Source organism: Photinus pyralis, unplaced genomic scaffold (assembly GCF_008802855.1).
Source record: "Photinus pyralis isolate 1611_PpyrPB1 unplaced genomic scaffold, Ppyr1.3 Ppyr1.4_LG2, whole genome shotgun sequence".
NCBI lineage: Eukaryota > Metazoa > Arthropoda > Insecta > Coleoptera > Lampyridae > Photinus > Photinus pyralis.
Genome location: NW_022170403.1, coordinates 41,972,401 through 41,989,959, shown reverse-complemented (window position 1 = coordinate 41,989,959; position 17,559 = coordinate 41,972,401). Strand labels below are relative to the sequence as shown.

At 33.0% G+C, this 17,559-nt stretch overlaps 1 protein-coding gene across 1 annotated transcript; it reads left to right on the top strand.

The window, feature by feature from the left end:
- The first annotated feature begins 2,155 nt into the window (after positions 1–2,155).
- On the top strand, positions 2,156–16,432 carry LOC116162824 (protein vav). Its single transcript, XM_031476546.1, has 15 exons — positions 2,156–2,370; positions 2,421–2,678; positions 2,727–2,902; positions 2,951–3,016; positions 6,547–6,664; positions 6,778–6,948; positions 6,995–7,195; positions 7,247–7,366; positions 7,515–7,796; positions 7,847–8,049; positions 8,098–8,346; positions 8,393–8,515; positions 8,564–8,713; positions 8,763–8,937; positions 15,631–16,432. Exons 2-15 carry the CDS (start codon positions 2,451–2,453, stop codon positions 15,691–15,693), a joined length of 2,325 nt encoding a protein of 774 aa, XP_031332406.1. The 5' UTR covers positions 2,156–2,370; positions 2,421–2,450; the 3' UTR covers positions 15,694–16,432.
- Positions 16,433–17,559: the final 1,127 nt, after the last annotated feature.

Genomic DNA, 17,559 nt, shown 5'->3' with positions numbered 1-17,559 from the left:
GTCCTTATGTCTGTTTAAACCCTGAACATTCCACACTTGACTAAAAATTTCAGAAGTTTAATTTACGATTAGCGGATATGAGGAAGCACTTACTTTGGAACTGTGATTGTTTTTTTGTCGGCTGCATTTTCAAATTCACATGTACGGTAACTTTCTTCAAAAAATTGCTGCTGAATTGTATAAGGAAGTGTTATGGTAAATACAGCAACAATTCTTATAAATGAAAACATTTTTAATGCACCGGCACGTTTTAATTTAATCAGTTTAGTTATAGGTAAACAGGATCCAACTATTTAATTAAAGGTGCAGGTTGTTAAAATACATTTGGTAAAAACTAAACAAAAGCGAGTATGTAACAAATTAAACGATATTCCAATAAACTACGATTATACCTAAACAAACTAACCACATCACATCCAAAATAAGACTAGTAGAGTGTAGGTAGGTTATGTCAGACACGATCACGCAAGGAACGGCTCCATAGCGCACGCGTCTGAAGCTGAAGCTGAACTAAACAAAATTTTAGGAAAATAGGAAAAGGAGTGTTAACGCCATGTGGGAGGGATGCTGTAGGTAAGACAACGTTGCCATGTGTTGTGTTGTGTTGAAAAGAAAATTCGTGTAATCGATCAGATAATATTGGTTGTCTTTGCAATACAATTAGGTACCTCATTTGTTTTAGCATTGGAAATGCTTATGTTTTGTTATGGGTATGAAGTTACCAGTTTATCGCTCAAGCAGAAGCTCAGAAGAAACAGCGGTGACGATCATAATTCGTACTGTACTCGACCGTGATCGGTAGGTGAAGTCGGATACTGTCGTTTCACGACCAATAGTTTTTTGGAAACAGTGTCAAGAGAATTTTTTTTAACTTTACGACACCTATGACTTAATTTTCGCATCCACTTAAACCAGAAGCCGACACTAACTTTGTTATTTCAAATGGCAGAAGCAGGCCGAAGCCCGCAGCCAGGGGGTGGCTAGATGGGGCTGGGCCCCACTGGAAATTACGGTTGATGGTTCCTTTACAAAAATTACATAGGAAGTTTTTATCAAAAACTTCTTAAGCCCCTCTAGAAAAATACCGGCCACCACTGCTACTTCATTCTGGGTACAGAACTGGGCAGGACCTTTTTCACTTCGTATTCTGCATCTTATTCTAAACGCATTTTAGACAAACGTGAGAGTTCATACTGTTTCATTGGAAAACTCTGACGGTCACGCATTGATTACGAACACAGCGAAAACTCTTTGTAATAAAATCTCTGTTCAGAAATAGTGGCTCTACTCTCTAGTCTCTACATAAATAAGCACGGTACGCAAATGTTCAGAATATATGTAGAACAATCAACAAAGATATTAATGAAATTGAAAATATTGAATAGAAAGCTTAACAAACTTAGAGAGGAGAATATATGGCAGAGGAACAATTTGTATTCAGAAGAGGAATGGGCACCAGAGACGCATTACCTATAGGCTATCCGCTATATAGGAGTGGTGAAAACGATCGGCGAAAGGTATTTGGAAAAGGGAAAGACCTGTGTAGCTTTTGTTGACATTCTAAAGAGAGAAACTGTTGGAAATAAAGAAAAGGGTGTCAACTGGAGAGAAAGACGCCTAATACGAAACTTGTATATATGAAGCAAAAAGAAAAAATCAGAGTTGGCTGTAAAAAGACGCATTGGAAGAGGAGTTAAGACAACATGTAGAAGACACGATTTTAAAAAATCGCATTTCCACACTAACAGTCTTTGTCCGAAAAAAATAGTTACTCCAGCCAAATTCGTTTTCAGCAATATCCGTCCGCAAATAAGAAAGTTAGCACTGCGCATGCACAACCTATTCTTAACGTAGGTACCTATAAATTTATAAGCACAAAGATCTGATATAACTGAATACCAAACAGTCTTGGAGATCTTCACGCATCCATTAATTTTACAACACGCCTTAAGGGGTCCATTCTGCCCCACCAGATCAGCATATCTTGTAAAACAAATGCCATTGATTAACGTATTCATTGATTATGTGTGTATAATCAATGACGTATTCAAAAGCTGTACAGTGTACACGCTGCATAAATAAATGGGTGTGGATGGTGTAAAACCACTTTTAGAATATTTCCATGGGCGTATCGATCGGTATTGTAGAGCTCGTGCCATATACGCTGTTTTAGGTTGGATTCTGTGATTATTTATTGCAATCCAACTACATAAGTAATTTTTATTTATTTATTTATGGCCTGTAAGAACGACCTAAAAACTAAAGTGTTATGGAATTGCAATTCCATTTTGTGCTGTTATTCCACCTAATTTGATAAAAACGTCATACGAAGATATGATTACTAGCAACGATAAAGTAAACCTAATCCAGGTAAAAGGTGGCTTACATGTTTTCCTTTAACTACTGTTTAACATTTTAAGAGGATTATGTTTTAATATAACTGGGAAAAGATGGCCACGGCCTATGTAACCAGTGACGAACTCTGGCGCGAGTGTGCTAGTTGGCTGACACAATGGGACGTCCTACGCAGTGATCACAGAGCCAATTGGCCTAATGCTGGAATTGTTGATCTTGCCAATACTCTTCGGGATGGTGTATTACTTTGTACGTTACTTAATAAGATAGATCCCGGTTGCATTGACATGAAGGATGTTAATTTAAAGCCGGCAATGGCACAGGTTAGTTTAATTTAGGGATCTCCACAGATGTTACACGTTCAATTTCAGTTTTTGTGCTTGAGAAATATACGATTATTCTTAAGGACTTGCAATGTCACTTTCGGAATTAAGGAATCAGATTTGTTTGAGGAGTTGATGCTATTTGATCTAACAAATTTTCATAAAGTGTTATGCACCATCTCCAAGCTGTCACTAAGTCCCAAGTCTTTGAAGAGTAATATACCGTAAGTTTTCTTCTGGATTTTACTTTTTTTTAAATCAAAGATGTTTAGTGGATTTTCTGCTCAAAATGTTCAATCTCGTGAAGAGGAGGATATATATCAGAGTCTGAAGTCTGTGTAAGTATTTCACAATTAGTATGTGATCCATTACTTTAATAAATTGAAGAGATATCTGTAAATGTAAGTCTAAAAGTCGTAGTTATACAAAGCTTAATTCTGAATTCATTAGCAATTGGTTTTTAGGTTTCAATTTACAACACCACAATACGCAGATAATTTACCAAAAGTTGCGTAGTATTATCATAATTGGGAATTAATTGTTCGATAGTTTTACCTAGCATAAATTATCTGTAATGACTCGAAAATGTTTTAATTTTTCAATATCTTTTTGGGAGTATATTTTCGAATATTCATTGATTTCTCAGAACAGTAAAAATCTCAAAACACTGGAACTCTTGCCATCGTTCAAGTAGCAAACACAACAAAAAAATTGGAAAATTGTGGTTTGTTGGAGTTTTTGTTAAATACCTTATCATTGTGGTTTTTGTTTGCATATCTCTTTCAAACTTTTATCTTTAGATTATCCCACATATTTGATGAATGAAATAGACTGTGTTATCAACAAAAACTGATGGTCCCGGAAGTGTAATGTATCAGGAAAATACTAAATTAAAATGTGAAGTTGTAGAATTCTGTATGTATTTGCCGAGGTATTTGCATTTCAAGTGAGTTTTAGTGGTTGAAATGATCTTTCACCTACGTCCCGACCAGGTGTGTTACCGAGAAAATTCCTGGGTGGCAAAGATTCATAGTTGGTTGTTAATAGGGCAATTTAAATCTTTAATTTCCTCTGGGTTTTCACTTTACTTTTGCCACGGCTTTTGTTAAATATTGTACTGGTTTTGTTTCATAGGAGAAAAAGAGACAACATGGCAATTACAATTTCTTATGTATGCTGTGTATCTACTACAAGGTCACAGATAGAAGGGTAAATATGTCTGAGCCCGCCCCAAGGCGTTTTTCAATTGTATTTTAACAGAAATTGTTTGCCAATAATGATCTAAGTGTTGAAATGAAACTGTATTTTTTTAAATCCATTTTTGAATTATTTTTATTGGTCGTAGAATTTGGCACAGAATTCGACAATGGATTTAAAAAAATACTGTTCAATTAAAAAAATCAACTTTGATATCAAAATCTACTTTTTTGACGTACCCTGTATATTTAAAATCCGCAAGAAAAAATATGCTAGATGTGTGTGAGTATTTTTTAAAACCCAACACCTGATTTTTAAATGAATTTGTTTCATATTTTAGCCCCTTACTTTGTACTATTTTACGCTTCCCCTCGCGTTTCTCTATATATTTCTACAGTATTTTTTATAACCATTTGCAGTTATATTTCTCAAGTCTGAAGAGACAAACAGGTGGCGATCACACCTTGCAGAAACTGTGCAACAACTGCGTGTTCGCCTCTAAGATATATACAGCCAACTCACTTTTAATACTCGAGCTCTTCCAAAAACAATTCAGGCACCTTTCTACCCATTGATGGGTCGACCTTACATACCAAACTTGCTACACTGTTTCAATTGTCAATAGTTTCGACATGCGTCTATCATATGTAAATATCCTCAATGATGTATTTGTGATAAAGATATTCATCAAGGGACAGCATGTGAGATTTCCATCCAATGGTCAAATTGCCAAGGATCTCATAATTGTATCTCTAAATTGTGTGCGGTTTTTAAAGAAAATGCTAACAGTCAAGAGATTAAGGTCATCTATAAGATGTATGGAAAGGCGGAGAAACAGGTGGGAACGCTGTCTATACCAGGAGTCGGCGGCCTATTGAAAGAGAAGAGCCAAAAATTTCAATAAAAAAATGTGCGCCACTAAACATTTTCTATTCAATATAGTATTTGGTTATATACAGGGTCCTGCAACAGTGCGTCGGTCTTTCTTAGCCCACACCTGGTAAAAAATATTACAATATCTTATGTGCAGATGTCAATTATAGACACTTGTGCATCTGCAGCAATTATTTTTGAATTTACAGGGTGTTCCATTTTTATGGTGTCAATAAATAACTGAGTTTTTTTAAATAAAACACCTGGTATATTTTTACTTGTTTCAATGTCATTAGTTAACCTCTAGATTCACTTTTTGGTTTTTTGTTAACATTGCCATCTTATTAATTTTTTCCCCAGAAGCAAGCCTCATTTTGATGAAATGTAGCCCCCTTGATTTTTGAAGTTAAAAAATACATTTGATCAATAATAAATGTTAATCCGAGTAAAGGGCAACACTTTGATAATGAGAAAATCGGATTTAGTGATACAGGGCGTTTACAAGGAAATTCAAATTACAAGTGAATAATCGATGACCTATAATAAAAATAATTTTTAACTCAAAATAAGTGTCTAACGCACTAGTTAGCTAAAAGAAACATTTTGTGTATTGCAATTAAGCTAGTCCCCTACAGCCTCTACTGCAAGTCATGTCTGTCCCCATTAGACATACAGAGGGAAAATTTAATGGTCAATTATATGGCAAAAGCTAGATCATAAATCACTCACTCGAACAGATTCCTCTTTCCTGTAGAAAATGTTTTTGTTACGGCAGCTATTACATACACATCCCCTTTGTATCAGGTTTAAGGAAATAGATGAAACTATGCTACTGATTTCTATCTAAGCAGACATGAGTACGCGCCGTGGTCGATACCTGAAATTGAAATGAGGCTAGAATTAAAAGAACTAAACAGAAATAAAACAAAAAAAAAAGAATACTTATATGCATTCAAGAGTATTGGCGACAGTTACACAGACAAAAGTCTCATCTATGCCGATAGATCCATAAGTGAAAGACGAGCGGTTACTATTGTGGATGAAGACCTATATAGTCTCAATGAAAATAACGTGTTGCTTTTTAACAAGCATGTTCATTATTATTGATGGTTGCACAACAACTTCGATTCTTTAATGTTCGAAGGATGCTGATCTACCTCCAACTGCTCATGCGCCGCACATAACAAGTGGGAATATATACAGGGACAGGCAATATAGTTATATACAGGACGTGCTAGGAATGATAAACAATTAAGCAGCGTTTGATAAATTGTCAACGTATTGATTAACGCGCCTAATGTTATATCTCAGTCTAATAACTTAGACTTTTAATGAACACTTTATTAAATTATTTTTATTAACAGCGATGTTAGGTTCGTATCCAATTTTGGAGCCGAACCAAGTTGGTTACAATTTACAATACCAAGTCCCAAACCTGAGGATCGAGAAGAGGAGGTTTACGATGATTTATGTTATGTCACTATATCAGATAGCCTGCCAGAGGTGGGCTTTACATTATTTATGCACTTTCACTTTATCTATATGTTGCAGCATCCCATTATTTTTATTTCAGTTCTATTTCTCTTGTGGTTAAAAATTAATTTTTCACTGTTGGTGCATAGTTAATGTTGAGAATGAATTGTATTTTATTGATGGATGGGGTTTTCAACCAAGTTTTATGCTGAGAACCCCTTTGCATTGGTAGTAAATTTTTTAATCTTTGTAAAACGAGACATATGTATTTTTATTTTACATACAACATAGTAGTAGTTTTTGCATGGCCTTATTTGTGTATCAGTGAACCACCAACTCGGTCAGCCTTAAATGTCGTGGAGTATGAGGAATATGGTGACTATAACAGGGGTGAGGAAATTTACCAGGATCTTTGTTCTTTACAGCAAGTACCACACTCGGAGGTAAGTTCCTGTGTAATTTGATTTTGAATATTGCATTAAAATGTTGCTTCTCTTAATGCTTGATTGACTTACATGCCAAACTACTTTCTTTAAGTAACGTAACTTATCCCTAGTTCGTTGGGACGCATCCACCCTTAGAAAAAAGAGACTATGTTATTAAAGAGCTTGTAGAAACTGAGCATAATTATGTAGAAGTATTAAATAAACTGAAGAAGAATTTTATGAAACCTCTTCAAGCTCATCTACGGCCTGAATTACGTCCGATCGTTTTTTGCAAAATTAACGTAAGCCATTATTTTAAATGCAGATATACTAACAAATGTCTTGTAGGAACTACACGAAATTCATACAGGTTTCCTAAGTCAATTGCTCAAAGTTGGTACTGATAAATCTGTTAGGTTAGGCGGTATTTTTATGGCGTGGAGAGAGAGATTCCTGGTGTATGGAACGTATTGTGGTAATTTGTCTTATGCTTGTGCGTTATTACAAGATTTCTGTGATAAAGATGAAATTCTTAACCAGGCTATTATTGTGAGTGTAATTCCGTTTTTGAAATTGCGAAACTATTGAGTCTTCTTTTAGAAATGTGAAAAAGAAGACAATAATGGGAGGTTTAAATTGCGAGACGTTTTATCTGTCCCAATGCAAAGGATACTAAAGTATCATTTGCTACTGGAAAAACTTATCGAACTGACAGATCCTGTAAGCACTAATTTTTAAGGGTGTTACATTACAAGTAAGTCAGACAAATAATCATGACTCTAAAACGGGTTTGTGTGACTCACTTGTAAGTAATCTTCACCATTCTTAATTCACGGATTGGATTATGTGATGGGCAAACTATTTTTAGAATCATGAAGAATATCAAGAATTAAAACGAGCCAGAGAAGTTATGCTGGATGTGGCTGGTTACATTAACGAAGCCGCTCGAGATAGTGAACATCTCGCCGTTATAAAAAAATTGCAGGAAAATATAGTGGAGTGGGACGTATCCTCCGAAATTAAGCTAGAAAATTGTGGACGTCTTATCAAAGATGCGGAACTAAAAATTAAAGCTCACGATGATCAAAAAATTCGTAACCGCTATGTGTTCATATTTGATAAAGTTATGATTTTATGTAAACAAATTAAAGTAAGATGTCCAAGTTATCTTTTGCGATGTGTTTAATGTAATTCTTTAAGGGAAATCAATTTGCTTATCGCGATATGTTGCATTTACCCGAATATCGAATTGAAAATTTTAATAATAGAGCGCTTTTAAATCGTGAAGCTCGATGGTCATACCAGTGGCATTTGGTGAAGCATAATCAATCCATTGCGTATACTATATATGCGCGTAGTATCGAAATTAAAGAAAAAATGATTAAAGCTTTAAGGGATGCTGTGTAAGTGCTTCTGGTCAAGGTTAAACTTGTATGTTTATCAAATTGCAGGGATAATGTTCGTCCGGCAAGTCTAGCGAGAACCAACCACCGGTTTGAAATGCACACATTTAGCAAACCAGTTACTTGTAACCGTTGCTCAAAATATTTAAAAGGTCTTATCTTTCAAGGATACAGGTGCAGAGTGTGTGATATTGCTATTCATAAGGAGTGTATTGCGACCTCTGGTCGATGTGGCGCACCACCACCTCCTCCGCCGCACATCTTACACAGTGATGTTCAGCTATCTAACAAATTATGGTAAAAATCTTGTTTAGTGTATCGCCCAATCACATTTTTGGCTTAGGTTTGTTGGGGAAATGGATCGAAACGAAGCTTCGACGGCCTTAGAACATCGTAGAAATGGAACTTATTTAGTTCGCATAAGATCACAGAGAGATGATCGAGATCGTTTTGCGTTAAGTCTTAAGTAAGTCTTTGGGCATCATTATTTCGATTACGACTTTTTTGTTAACAGGACAGACAACACAGTGAAACATATGAAAATATGTTGTGATATAACAGGGTCTGAAGAAAAATACTTTTTATCTTTATCGAAGTACTTTAACAGTATTGAAGCGTTAATTGAAAATTATCAACATTCTAGTCTGAAAGAGAATTTTGAACGGTATTTTTTGCCATTGTCTTATATCAGAATTATGTTTCTGCTGTTGCAGGTTGGAAGAGCACACTAAATTAGAATGGCCTTATCGCCAATTGAGGGCGGTAGCGTGTAGAGATTTCGATCCTCAAGATTGCGAACATATTTCCTTTCGAGAAGGTCAGGAAGTAATCGTGTTATGTCAAGAAGGATATCGAAATGGATGGTGGAAGGGCAAATGTGATGATCAGGTTTGTTTTCATGCCTTACACAGAATATTTGTTTTCTAATTCTGTTAAGGATCCATGTTTAGGGCAATAAAAAAATCGCATCAATTTTTAGTATGCTGGTAACTGAATAACCAAAATCAATTTTAAGATTTTTATGAATAATCAATCCATTTACGTATGTAAACAACAATCATGATCCAAAATATATTTTTGTGGAAAATTTTTGTTCGTGGCTGCTCTGTTAAGATAAAGTCATGAGTGTTTTTTGTTTTTAAAAATGTGCATTATTTATTTCTCAGTGTTTGACAAACTGTTAAGAAGAAATTGAGTTAGGTAAGTATTGGTTAGCATAACTATGACAACCTGACTTGCAATTATCACCAGCCTGTTGATGTTTCCTCAGCTGCAACTCATAAAATTCTTGGTCTAATCCGGGTTTGAGTGTACGAAAGTTTTGTAAGTGTGAAGCAGTCCTGCTCACTTCAAAATAAAGATACAGGGTTTCATTTTTCGCCATTATGGGGATCTCGAATATCTTAAGAGAGGGAAAATTGGTTAAATGAGGGCAAAGCTGTGAATTTTTGTCCTAATTAATAATCCGAAAAAAAATTTAAAATATTTTCAATAGTTTTAAAAATATCTTTTAAAAAAAACGAAAATTTCGGATTTTGGTGTTGAATTTTTTCTTGATAAATTTTATTTTTTTTATGGACGCCATTTTGGATTTGGCATTTTGAGATTACGTCTTTTTTTCTCTTGAGGCCGATGTATCACACATGATGGCTCAGTATCACATTTTTCCTAAAAATACAATTTTTCATTTTTTGCGAAGAGTACTTTGGAAGATCAAGCGTTCATTTGTTGTGAACAAAAGTTGGACGTGGACGTTTGATCTGTCTGTCTGGTTGAGTCGTTGGCATTGAACTAGTTGTGTTGAGAAGATTCAATTTTGTAAGAAAATTATAATTCAAATTAGAATAAAATACATAAGAATAAATAATATTTAACAAATGTAACATCACAGCATGTGTTCAAATTGCCAACCTGCTAATTCTAAACACAGTGCCACTCTCTTCCTAAGATTTGCTATGACTGTTGAGTTCTTGGCACATCTTGTTTTTTAATCTTGTGTCTGAGAGTGGATTCTTTGACGAAGTTCATGAAAATCAGCATTTTGATGCAAAGTGTGTTAAATTAGTATCATATCTCTTTGTTCTGCACTTAAAAAAGGCATTTTTTTTCGCAATAAAACTAGCGCAAACGTAAATGACACTACTTGAAATAACATCAAACTGCCAAGCTTTTGTTTACAACAAAAGAACATTTTGTTTTTCCAAAGCATTCTTGACAAAAAACAAGATTTTGTATTTTTAGGATAAATGTGATACTGATACCTGATGTCATACTGAAGCACCATACATCGTTGTAAAGAGAAAAAAAAGTAAATATTTTTGTTTTCCTACACTTGACTCAAGGAGTTGAATTGTCTGTAATTTGTTGAAGACAATATAACAGCAACTCTTATCTCTTCAATAAATTACATTATTAAAAACAGATGTTTCTTAATACGTAAAATACTTAAAGAAGATGCTGTATGTATCCTCCTTCCATTTGCACACAGAAAATTCAGCCACTTAAGTCAACTGTAGAAAAACAAAAATATTTAAATTGACACAAAATCAACTGAAACACTTAGTATACGGATCTATGTTTATTAAGACTTTTTGGCTTCTTTTCATGAGTACCATACGTGTATAAAATATCGGACCTTTTTTTTTGAAACACACTCTATAATTAAGTGTACAGTGTGTAAAGCGATGGGGTATACAAGAGGGAATTTTTTTTTAAATATTGATTTATGAAAAAAATTTATTCTTAATCATATTTTTTGCTTGCTTTGAAAGTACCAATAACGTTTCGATAATCTAAAATTTATTATTATTATTATCTCTGTTGTTCATTTGCACGTTTTAATATAATTTATATATATTTTTGGTTTATTTTGCGCAATTTAATCGAATTTAATTATCTGTCAACGCACTTGCACAAATTTTGTATGTTTATAATATTAATTTACTTAAGTATACTATTTTAGTTACATTATTTTAATTTCACTCTTGTAATTGTAATTGTATTGTTGCTCTATTATTGGAATGTTTTCTGTTTGAGCAATAAAGTATTATTATTATTATTTATAGAAATCTGGAAAAATAATAAAATTAATTTTTTTTATTGAAAGTTATCATTCTACATTATAATCAAGATAGCGTGTATGCTATCAAACCACAAACAATCGAAACGTTATTGGTACATTCAAAGTAAGCAAAAAATCATGAATACATTTTTTTCATAAATCAATATTTTAAAAAAATTCCCTCTTGTATACCCCATCACTTTACACACTGTATATTATGTTTTTCAAAATTTTGAAATGCCATTTTTCTACCGTTAGACATTTTTCTGTTGGTATCGTTTGTCTTAATTACCATGGATACACTAACAAAACCAAATCTCCCTGAATCTATGGGTTTCTATTTAAAAACAGTAAAAAAAAATAAGGCTATTATTGATTTTCAGGCTAAACAAAAAAAATGTAGGCTGTGGTACTTTAATGTAATCAGGAAAATAATGCAAAAAAATTGACGTTAAGATATACAGGGTGTGGCATTTTTTAACTTTGGGTGAAATCTCCGAAACGGTGGTCCAAAATTTTGTTTGACTACGCAACTGGATTCTACGTAAAATAAGCAATTTTTGCCTTTTTTCTATCTTACACAAGTAGTAAGATATGGTAACATCTGCCACACTCTATTACTATGTTGTTGCTTGCGGTAAAGTACTTGAGCTGTCGCGAAATGGCTGTAATAGGGGCCATGTGTAATTTACTGTTAGTCCCTGGGGAGTCATCTTCTGCTTTTGAGAAAGTAAAATAGTTATTTTGGTCATCTGAATACAAGAGGTAGCCCGGTAGCATAATGCCGCCCTAGCGAATATTGGAAATACGTTTAGCTTGCTAGTTTTAAAATACAGGCTGTTTCACGCAAAAATTTGCATACCAACATAGTTTTTCATGATCTATCAAAAGAAAATATTATTACGATTGTTTAACTTCCGGTTTTACCGGATGTCGATATCGATTTACTTATTTTAAATACAACACCCGCATTATCGAAATCTGCATGAAAGCCTACTTCGTTGGATACCACATTTCCCTATACCCAACATAAAAGGTTATGAAGTTATTCAAGATTTTAAAAAATGTTTGTTCTTTCACTGCTGTTCTTTTGAGCCAGACCGATGACTCCGTTGACTTGATGCTACATCAAAACGGTTTAAAATTTTATCGGCCTTCTACAGGGTATTTTAAAACTAATGGACAATTTGAATAACTTCAAACCTTAAAAAGTTTATTTTTTCAAATGAAACATGCTTTATTTTGTTGCACTTTCAAATGTCGAAAAAAATTCTACATCAATTAATTATTAAATTCCCTATACCTATCTGATATGCTTTCCATTCTGTTTTAGATTTTCTAAAATTGTAACCGTTTTACATAATTTTCTTAAGAGGCCTTGAAATAAATTATAGTAGACCTGTCAGACAAATCTTTTTAGGTTTATAATTGTTATTATGTATTCGATGTTGATGGTAGTTTATATCACTAAATATGAAATGAATACAGGGCAAATTTTCGATTTTCCAGGAAATTTGTCCGATGGGTATTCTCCCACGATTAGGGCGTTGTGCGCCGAAGCACCATTTTGTTAAAACCAACAGAGTTAGCAACTTTTGTTTTTTTTTGTGCTGTACTTTGTGGTTTTTGTAATAAAAATACTACTCAATACAGTACGTACTTTTTCTACGGGCCAAACTCTTAGACAAAATTTAAGAAAAGAGTCAGCACTCATAAAGGAGTGTTGCAAACGTAACTCAACCGAGCGATCAGGAGGTTTTGGAAAACTAACTTTTTATATGGAAATGAAACACTACACACAACTACAGTATGAAAGTTATCATGCAGCGAAAACCGCGATGTCGACAGTTCCCTACGGATCGAGATACAGCGTGTGCAAATAGCGCATTCATTTTACGAATTCTTAGTATTTAAATGTCTATAAGGTGCCCACAACCTTAAACTACCGCATTGGGTCCTACTAGTATCCGGTGCGTTACAAATCCCAAAAAGTTAACATTTTTAAAAAAACATAAGTTTATTTCATAACTAACAGTTGCCCATATTATTTAGAGGTATTTATCTTTAATTTTTGTATTTACACTTTTTAATGTAGGACTAGGAGTGAAAAGGTTCGCGGATTTGAAGAGAAGTCGAAAACATCGCTTTTTTCAAAATATCTAGCAATGAATATTTTAAAATTGAAGCGTTTTTGTAATTTTGCAAAAAAAATGCACAAAGGGCAAAATTGTAGGTTTCTGGAAATTTTAGTTTTTTTTTCTGTAGGACACAAATAAAAATTGAGTAGGCTATGCTCGTTTAAACTTCATAGATGGTACGTTGTCCCAAGTAGCGTTGGGCAAAAAAATGGATTAATCGATTATAATCAAACGATAATCGATAATCGGGTTTGATTATTCTATTAAATTAATCGATTATTTGATTAATCGATTATTTGATTAATCGATTATTTGATTAATCGGTTATTTGATTAATCGATTGTTTGATTAATCAATTATTAAGTAAATTTTAATTGATTATTATTAGCTGGACCATCAGTTTACGCAAAAAGGAGCACTCACAGCTCACAAGTATTATTTTATTTTATAGCGGATGTTAAAACGTCACTTTAAGCAGCTAAAATGAATTAAGATTGTATCATCAAAACTAAAGCACACCTCATCGGAGAGTAAGCTGCCTAATCATTTATTTTTATTTATTTTTATTTTTGACCTTCATTTTCAAATGGGCAGGGTTTCAGCCAAGGCTGTTCTACCAACCAACCCACTATGCATTTGCAAATATCCATGCCCGAACCCGGATTCGAACCAGGGACACTTTGTTGATTATTGATTATTCGATCTGCCTAGTAATGAACGATTTGATGAAAAGAGTAATGGAATTATTTTTTATTTTTATTATTAAATAACTAACGTATTAACGCATACAAACAGATATTTATCACTCCTTGTATGTGACAATCGACTTTTGATTAAACGATTAGGTGATTAATCGATGATTTGGTTAATCGATTATTTGATTAATCGATTATTTGATTAATCGATCATTTGATTAATCGATTAATCACTGTAATCGATTATTTTTCATAATCGATTATCGATTATTCAAACCCGTAATCGCCCAGCCCTAGTCCCAAGCTCTTTCAGCTCCAACGCGTTCAAAAATTAGGGTTAAAAGAAAATTTAAATTATATGAGCTTATAACTATTGAAAAAGCATACAAAACAAATGGTTTTTGAATGATTATAACTTCAAAACTAATATTTTTTTGGCTGAAAAATTGACATTTTCAGTCGCGAATAGGGTCAAAAGTATTCACTTTCGGAAAAAATAGAACAAAAGTTGCTTAGAATTAATCAACCTATCCAATCGCGGATTCATTTTCAATGACACATTTTTGACCTCCAAGAAGGAGTGGCCCAGGGTATCTATTCCCTTCCAGTGCTAAAAAAGAAAACTTTTTCTGTCATATGGCCAGACGGACAAATCATTAATAATCCACTTTCATTCAACAACATTGATATTTATATCCAAGTTTGTGTAAGGCAGTTGTGCCGTATTTTAATATCAAAAAGGAAATGAACAATAAAACTGTTCTGATATCGAAGATAAAATAATGTACACACATGCACACCGGCTAACTTTCTTTATTGAATTGCTGTTAACTTGCTACTCGTAAGTTTAATTAGGCTACTTGCGGTTGTTAGTGGCTGGTCTTCTTCCGGTTGGTCCGGCTCTGGGTGGATGGTTAGGTAAAACGTCCTTAATTTGCACTGGCGAGGCGATTGGTCTGATGCTCGGTATATTACGATGAGGTAGTTATAACAATTAACAATAACCAAAACAAAGAAGCTAAAATATTACCATAATTAATTATTGAAATAAAATGAAAATGAACTTACGGTTTCAAACCCTTCTTTGCCAAAAAAAATAGCTCAAAAGCTGAATTTTTAAATTATAAAAAAAAGACTGAACAATCGGTCTATAAATGTTTGATATCTGGAGAGCGCCAGAATAGGACTTTACTTTCCTCTCTCTTAAAATCGATTGATTCTATGCATTGGGAAATCCTCGCGCCAAAAGCTCGATAAATTCAATCTTTACAAACATAGCCGTAACATTACGTTTTAATAAATTTCCTAAAATTGTTACACAGTCTGACCAAAAATTGGCACTGCCCTTTCTGTAACAATGAAATTTATACCTAAGGTCCAACCACTGTTCAAGAATATTCATTTTTTTCATTTTGGAAGTTACAATGCGCCGCAATAGCAACATAAACGAAATCTTGTAAATAACGAATTCCTAATAGATATTAATAAAGATTCAGTTGACAACATACTAAAATGGGCGAAATATCATCGTGTTTCAGCGGCGAAAAGCAACATTTCGTTCGCGCCTAATTTTGGAACTACTGCATATATCTTAAATGAGAGCTATTTACGTAACCTGTTACGTTTTTTCGTTTTCTTTTTCGAATTTATTGTTATACGATTACTATAGTTTTATTCTTCTTTCTAGGTTGGGTACTTCCCTAGTTCGTACGTAAGAACTTTGGATTACATAATTCCCGAGATTTACTAATAAGCATTTTCATCGATGCTAGTCAGATTTCTTGCAATAAACAGATTTATATGAATATTAAAAACTGCACTGGTTATTAAAAATAAAATTATTTATAATGTAGCGTTCCATGAGCATTTAGTTAATTAAAGAAAAGTTCTAGTATGACTTTAATTATAATTAGGTGCCATTTCGATTTTATCTACTGTTTTTATTGATTGTATAGATAAATTTATTTTTACAAAGGAATACTATTGTAGATTTTTAGCTTTTTAAATGTTTTAGTGTTAGCATAATTTTGGTGCTGTCTGCCGAGCTAATTTTTCTGTGTGTAACATTCCTTTTTTGTTAATACCTCAACTATTATATATAATTAATAAATATACCATGTTCAAATTGACAACGCATCAATGATGAAATATGAAACTCATATCTAGTTAAACTGTCGTGATGAATATTCCATGACCAAGATTACAATTGATCAATTATTGCTTGCTCAATTTGAATATTGCATATTATCGCCGTTCCATTCCTTTAAAATCTGTATCTATGTTAACTGATGTTTGTAGTACAAATAGTGTTTATCGACAATTTTGCAATTTTTTTTATTTTTCTAATGAAAAGCATATTATAGAAACTTTCAATTTCAAGTTGAGGTAACTGCGCCAACAACATAGCGATGGCAATGTGAACTTTTAAGACTGCATGAAGTAATTGGTATGCCTAACAAGTTGATATCGTGCATAACATAAGGCAGTGAGTGATACGTATAGTTACTCTTATTTGGCAAGTACGAATAGTTACCACGAAGCTTAATAAGGCAAACTTCATGAAAATGTCATTGTTTTAATTTAAAACAGTATTTTAACACTTCTTTTAAATTATAAACGGATGAAGGGAGTTGAACAAAAATTAGGAATTACTTCAAATTCTCTACAATCTCTACTCACTGTTATGCATTCTTCTCAACAAAGATATAAAAATGATATAAAGGATTATTGGTGTTTATTGACTAATATTATAGACATGATCCATTACTATAAATTACTGAATTAAAATTTTAGGAAGAAGAATATTTCATTAAGCTGTTCTTGCAAATTTTCTAGAAAAAAATACTGGATTATGTCTTAATACATACTTCACTATATTTACTCATTATGTGATACATGGCATTTTGTACCCATCTGTCATTTGTATGTTTATTTGTAAATGTAAATACATATCATTACATGTCGAACATTAAAATATTAATGGTTACCTTTGCTCACGTATCAAATTCCCATGTGTAATTGATCCATCATTCATTAAAATCTAATTTAAAACTTTTAATTTGTGTTTATCCATCCGCCATTTAAACATATCATGTATGAATGTGTTTTACTATAACTATTACCATTAGGAATTGTTCTATATTTTTATACGTATCACTTGCACTTGTTGATGTTTAAAACTTTACGAAGACACAAATCAACGAATATTCGTCCAGTTGATTAATTTTATAATAATTACAAAATTATATACAAGAATTCCTTGAAGGTTACTTGGTGCCCACATTTGCTATTTTTCTTCATTAGATCAGAACTCCTACTTACACCAAATAGATTTTAATGTATATTATTATTGGAATAAGTACCTACCTACATTTTTTACATGTTGCTATTTTTATGAAATTGTGAAAGTACTGAACATTTTCAAGCTTTACAAATTTTGTGTTGCAAATTTTATTGGTTGTAGAATAGCTTTGTTTAAGAATTTCATGCCAAATGATCAGTACTTGATAGTTGTTGTATATGATTAATGTTTCTGATAATAATTGTTCACATTAATAGATCAATAAAGTGTAATGTTGCAGAGTTGTTAATATTTATTTAGATCTTGCAGTGTTAA

What these genes read in the sequence shown, in the direction of transcription:
- LOC116162824 (XM_031476546.1), top strand. Translation starts at nt 2,451, where the DNA reads ATGGCCACGGCCTATGTAACCAGTGACGAACTCTGGCGCGAGTGTGCT. An exon ending in TTCTTAACCAGGCTATTATT is followed by an intron (nt 7,196 to 7,246) that starts GTGAGTGTAATT and finishes GTCTTCTTTTAG; the next exon opens with AAATGTGAAAAAGAAGACAA. An exon ending in CGTTTTGCGTTAAGTCTTAA is followed by an intron (nt 8,516 to 8,563) that starts GTAAGTCTTTGG and finishes TTTTGTTAACAG; the next exon opens with GACAGACAACACAGTGAAAC.